The sequence below is a fragment of the Belonocnema kinseyi genome, chromosome 3 (genome assembly GCF_010883055.1).
Source record: "Belonocnema kinseyi isolate 2016_QV_RU_SX_M_011 chromosome 3, B_treatae_v1, whole genome shotgun sequence".
NCBI classification, from domain to species: domain Eukaryota; kingdom Metazoa; phylum Arthropoda; class Insecta; order Hymenoptera; family Cynipidae; genus Belonocnema; species Belonocnema kinseyi.
Window position 1 is genome coordinate 123,576,485 of NC_046659.1, and position 6,588 is coordinate 123,583,072.

The window sequence follows — 6,588 nt, forward strand, 5'->3', positions numbered from 1 at the left end:
TCCGAGACGAATTAAGAGGTGTTTTTACTTTTTCGATGTGACTCTTAGTTTTTTTTATATTAATTACACAACTTTGAAATCCATATCTGTGGCAAACTTCAATGTCGTGAAATCTGAGGAAATTCTACAAAATTCTTAGATATTCTTGAAATCTTGTCAAATCCTTTTGAATTTCTTAACATTTTCGGAAGTGTTTGGAAGTGATTAAAATCCTCTAAGCTCCCTTAAAATGTTTCGAAATTCCTTGAAATGCGTGGATATATTTTTAAATCTCTTAAAAACAAAAAACAAAAATATTTCCAAATTTGTTGAAATATTTGGAAAATCCTTTTAAAAGCCTTAAATGGTTACTTTTTTTTATGGAATCTGACGAAATTGCTTAAAATCCATAAAGTTCTTTGAAATTCCTTTAGATTATTTCAGTTTGGTAAAAATCCTACTTTCAACAGATAAATAATTCGGTTGTACTTTTCCTATTTTTTTGTATGGACTCTTTTAATATTTAAAAATTCTTTATTTCTGTACTGATTTCCTTATAATAATTAGCTACAATGATTTTTTTAGATTTTCGAAAAAATGTAAGAAATTCTTTACAGAAAAATTATTATAAACCTATATTAAATTTCCTATAATATTTTTTAAAGGAGAGATTACTAATAGTCTCATCATACTAACTCTGTCATAACTCAACATTAAAAAAAATATATAATAATGTATTTTTTGTCATAATGGATATTGCAGGATAATATAATATCTTCATTCATTCTTAATAAAAAAAATCGACAAAAGGTGCTTTATGTAGGAAAAATAAAAATACCAGTTGGTACAATTAAGAAGCATAGTTTTCTAAAAGTCCGAAAGGGAAATGGTCTCAGTTTCATTACAAATAATTATTTCACAAATTTTTAATAAGTATTTCAGCAAATATCTGTAAATACTGTAACCAAAAATTTTGGTTTTACTTCAGATTTAATTTTTAATCTTAAAATTAAATTGACTGAAAGAGAAAGAGAGGTGAATCTCTTTTTTCAACATGGATATTACTTTGGATGACAAGCTTGGAGCTTTCCAACAAATTAGTCAGCGAAAGCTGATTGAAATTTTGGATGTGATTGCTGGCAAAAAGGATTTGATAATAGAGCAAAAGTTGATGAAATTGTTGGATTGCTTTGTGGGAGTTACAGTATTAAGGTAAAGACTTTTTTAAATTATTTATTTTTCATTTTTACTGAGAATTTTACAAATTTTTATAAGAAAAATCTAGCCAGGAACTTGAAATATTACAAATTTAAAATAAGTTTGATTTCAACTTTTTTTATCGTAAGTTTCATTGTTAAACAATTAAGAATTAAAAGCGTAATAAGAATTAAATAATAATGAAATTTAAAAGACGATTCTAAATCTCTTTAAAATTAAACTATATACCGATTTTAACATTAAAATTAAGAAAATAATTTGTAAACGCTTTTCTTTAATTTAAAATCGTATTCCGATATTCTTTCAGTCTAAAATGTTTCATTTTTAAGCCATACAATTTCAAAATTAGCTAATTAAAAAAAGAAAAGTTTTTTAACATTTACAATAATTTAATTTAACTTTAAAATTTTCTAATTTTTAAGTTAATTTCTTGACTTTTGATGTATGAATAATAATTGAACAATTGTTAATGTTTCTAGCTTAAAATTGCTTAAAATGATATAATTTTGAAATTTCACCAATTCATTGATTCATTCTTCAATTTAGAGTATTAAAAACTATAACGCATCGTAGATTTATATTTCTTGACCACAAATATTTGGACTGTTTGATATATAATGGTTTTAAATTTGTAATTTCGCGGCTAAACGGCATTTAATTAAAAACTATTAAAAAATTATTTGCTATGCTTGCAGGAGATATGGAGTGGAGAAAATTTTTAAACTAGAACAAGGACTGAAGCCGGCTAATGTTCAGCGTATTTTTATAGTTTCATGTGACTTGATAGCTTGTAAAAGAGTTTTGGATCAAATTCAAGCAGAAGTCTCCCAATCTCATGGACTCTCTCATCATATGTTGGTAGTTCCACTCGTTCCAATCGCCTTACGATCTCTAGTAGAAGAAGAAGGCAAGCTCAATTTTAATTTAATAAAAAAATAAGATTTATTCTTTTTAGATCGAAATGAAATCTAATTTTTTATGAACTATTTTATTCATCAAAGTCAAAATACAAAAAAGTTCACAAATCAAAATGACATTTTCAACTTCTTTTTCTGAATCATTATCCAATTGATTTGTTTGAAAAATATGCGTAACAGAATTAATCATGTTCAGAATAAAAATAATAATTAGAACAAAAATAATATTGTATTTACATGAACATGAAAATAATTTTCATATACGTAATAAGAATCACTTAGTCTTTTCAAAACGTTGAATCATATAAAAAAAAGTAAAATAAAGTAATACAAAAAATAACTTTTTATATCAATCTATATGTTCTTATTTTCAGGTAATATGTGAATTTTAATTAATAAGAGTTGCGCGGTCAGAAATTCTGCAAAGTCAGGGAATTTAAAACTGGCCAGGAAAAATTAGGGAATATCAGAGAAATCTTGAAAGAGCCAATGAATTTTTGATACACTGATCTGAACAATTTTGCTAAAAAGTCAACTTTTTGGGTTTAAAAAACGACTTTGGTGAAAAACTTAACTATTTCTTTAAAAATAAACTTTTTTGGAAGAAAATTTAACAATTGGATTATATTTTTTGTCTATTGACTAAAAAATATTTCTTGTTTCAAAATTCAACTCTTTTTTTCTTCAAAATTCGTCTAATTTGGTTGATAAATTCATCTCCTATCGTAGAAATTTAATCTTTACTTAAATATGCAATTTTTGGTTGAAAATCTGTTTGTTTTGGTTCAGAATTTTAATATTTGGTTGAAAATTCGTTTTTTGATTGCAAATTAATTTTATTCATTGAAATTGATCTTTTTTAGATGAAAATTCCCCCAAATGGTTAAAAATTCGTCTTTTTTAGTAGAAATTTTATCTCCTTCATAAAAAAACTCATCTGTTTGGTTGAAAATTGAACTATTTCGACAAAAATTTATTTTATTTGCTCAAAAACTAATTATTTAAACTGAATATTGAACTATTCTATTAACAGTGGAAAATTCAACTATTTTGGTAAAAAAATCAACTATTTGGTTGAAATGAACTTTTTTGTTGAAAATTTATATTTTCGGTTTGAAAATTCAAATTTTTTAATAGAAAATCAGTCTGTTTTGGTTCAGAATTGAACTATTTTCTTGAAAATTTATTTCTTTTGATAAATATCTAACTAATTTGTTGAAAATATTTTCTTTTATTAAAAAATTATTTTTTTTTTAAATAAAAAATGTTTCTTTTTTTATTCAAAAATGCGTCTTTTTGGTAGACATTAATTCTTCTTCGTAAAAAATTAATCTATTTGGTTAAAAATTTAACTATTTTATTAAAAATTCATATTATTTGCTCAAAAACTAATTTTAAGTACAAATTTAACTATTCTATTTTAAAATACAAATTTATTTGTTTCAGTAAAAATTCAACTAGTTGATTCAAAATTAACTTTCTTGTTAAAAAATTGTATTTTCAGTTTGAAAAATTCGAATGTTTTGTAGAAAATTCCTTTTTCTTGTAAAGAAATGCAACGTTTTGGATGAATTATTTAGACATCCTCATCACTGATTATTTATAGGAAAACTACGGATATAAAAAGTAGAAATTTATATTAACAGGGTTCCTACAAACCCCCAATTTCGAAGTTCTCGAACTTTCTCTGACCAATTTTTAATTTTTCCTGGCAATTTTAAATTTTTCTTTCGAGTATGAAAACATCCCTTTTCATCAAAATAGATGGACTTTTTAACAAAAATTTGATTTTTCAACAAAAAGGAAGAGTTTTCAACCAAAGAGATTAATTTTCTACCAAGAAAGGCGAATTTTTAAAACAAAATACATAAAGGTTCAACTAAAAAAGACAAATTTAAAGTTTAAAAAATAATATGTAACAACATAAATACGAATTTTCAACAAAATAGTTTAATTTTCCACCAAGAAGATTAACTTCTTACTAAAAAAAGACGAATTTTCAATAAGACACATGACTTTTCAAACAAAAATAATTGAGTTTTAAACTTCACAAGATAAATTTTGAACCAAAAGTGAAATAATTAAATTTTTAATAGTAATTGGTGTTACTTGTGTTGACCAGCGTAGTATTTAATAAACAAGGTTGGAAGTTCTATTGTGAATAGAACTTCCAAACATTTTTGAAATTAAATTTTTAGTTGAAACAATCAATTTTCACCAAAAAACGGAATTTTCAACCAAAGAGACGAATCTTAAACCCCAAAAATTAATTCGTAAAAAAGGTTAAAAGTTAATATTTCTACAAAAAAATATTTTAATTTTTAATAAACAACAAAAACGGATTTTTCAGTTAACAAATAAAAAATTTAATTCCAAATGTTGAATTTTCAAACCAAATTTTCTCAAAAAAAGTAGAGATTTCAACACCAAAATATGCATTTTAAACAAGAAAGTTAATTTCCAGAAAAATTGTTGAATTTAAAATTTAAAAAATAATTGTATACAAAAAAAAGTTGAATTTTCAACCCCAAACTATAAATTTCATATAAAAAAAGATGAATTTTTCACCAAACAAAACAAATTTTCAATAAAAAATTTTTAATTTTTTACCAAATAGTTCAATTTGTAACTGAAACAGATCAATTTTCAACGTACAATGGAATGGTTAAGTTTTCAGTATGAAAACATTAATTTTTGAGCAAATAAAATTAGATCTGAACAAAAAAGTTAAAATTTCAACGAAAGAGATTAACTTTTTACTATGAAGATTATTAAATTATTAAACATTTTCAACAAGAAAGTTAATTATTAACTATGTAGTTGAATTTTCAACTGAAAAAGATAAATTTTCATCTCAAAATAGAATAGTAAAACTTTTTATTTAAAAAAGTCTTCAAAAAGTTTTAAAAAATAGTTACATTTTTAACCAAATAGATTAATTTTTTATTAAGAACATTAAGTTTCTACTAAAAAAACGAATTTTTAACTATTCAGGGGAATTTTTAACTAAAATAGTTCAATTTTGATAAAAAAAATTTTCATTTGAATAAAAAAACGTATTTTCAACATAATAGATCAATTCTGAACCAATACAAACTGATTAATTTTTAACGAAAGTTTCATATCTAACCAAAAAATATAAAATATCTACGTTAGGAGATGAATTTATAAACCAAAAAGACGAATTTTTAACCAAGAAAAATTTTTCAGCCAATAGAAAAAGAAATCGAGATTGTTTAATTTTCTCCAAAGAAGACGAATTTTCTACAAAACAGTGGAATTTTCTAGCCGAAAATATAAATTTTGAACAAAAATGTTATATTTCCAACCAACAGATGAATTTTTTACCAATAAGATTCAATTTATAAATAAATACGATTTTCAACTAAAAAAGACAAATTTTGGTGAAAAAATTATTTTTCAATAAAAAAACGTATTTTCAACAAAATATTTAACTTCTAAACCAAAATAAACAGATTAATTTTCAACCGAAAGTTGCATGTTTATCCAAAAAGATGAAATTTTTACGGTTGTACATGAAATTATATACTAAAAAGACGAATTTTCAAAAAAAGATTCGAATTTTCAACCCTAAAAACCCCAGAATTAATTGAAATTCACATAATATCTGAAAATAAAAACATACATATTCATGTAAAAAGTTATTTTTTTTATTACTTTTTTTACTTTATTTTTTATTTTTTGCATGATAAGGATCTTTACATCACCTTAATTAAAATTATTAACATGTGATTGAATGTTTTGAAAAGACTGAATGATATTTAAGATTTCTATGAAAATTATTTGTAATCTTTGTGAAATCTTTCAAATATTTGGGAAATCATTGAAATCTTTATAAAATATTTAGAAGGTTTTTGAAATATTTGTTATATTTCTGAAGTTGTTGAAACCTTTGAGAAATCGTTAAAGTCTTTGTGAAATATTTTTAAACTTTCCGAAATATTTGAAATCTTTGTTACTGAAATCTTTTTGAAAACATTTGGAAATCATTTATGACTGCGAAATTTTTTTATTCTATTCGAAATCTTGGGAATAATTTTCAGAGGATTTGTGAATTTTTAAAAATCTTTGCGAATCAATCTTTAGCAATTTTGGAAATATTTGTTAATATTTGTGAATTTATTGAAATATTTGGGAAAGCATTGATTTTATTGTAAAATCTTTCAAATGTATCCAAAATCTTTGCGAGATATTTGTAATCTTTGTGAAATCTTTGATATCTTTAGAAAATCATTAATGCCTTTGCACAATCTTTTTAATCTATCGAAAATCTTTGCAAATTATTTAAAATCTTTCCGAAGTCTTTGGGAATTTTCGCAAAATATTTGAAATACGTATTTTTGAAGTATTTGGTAATACCAGGTGTATACATATGAAACCGGTATTTTTTCAAGAAAAAAACACATTTATTTCAAGAGAATGATAACAAATATTTTATTCAAAGTATGCGCCC

The 6,588-nt window shown here is 23.3% G+C and overlaps 1 protein-coding gene across 1 annotated transcript in view; it reads left to right on the top strand.

Moving 5' to 3' along the window:
* LOC117168872 (vacuolar protein sorting-associated protein 33B) overlaps positions 1-6,588 on the top strand; it is a 26,485-nt gene that overhangs the window by 4,862 nt on the left and 15,035 nt on the right. The window contains exons 2-3 of the mRNA XM_033354759.1: positions 968-1,191; positions 1,893-2,104. Coding sequence (XP_033210650.1) covers positions 1,034-1,191; positions 1,893-2,104 — 370 coding nt within the window. The 5' untranslated portion in view covers positions 968-1,033. The remainder of the gene's footprint in view (positions 1-967; positions 1,192-1,892; positions 2,105-6,588) is intronic.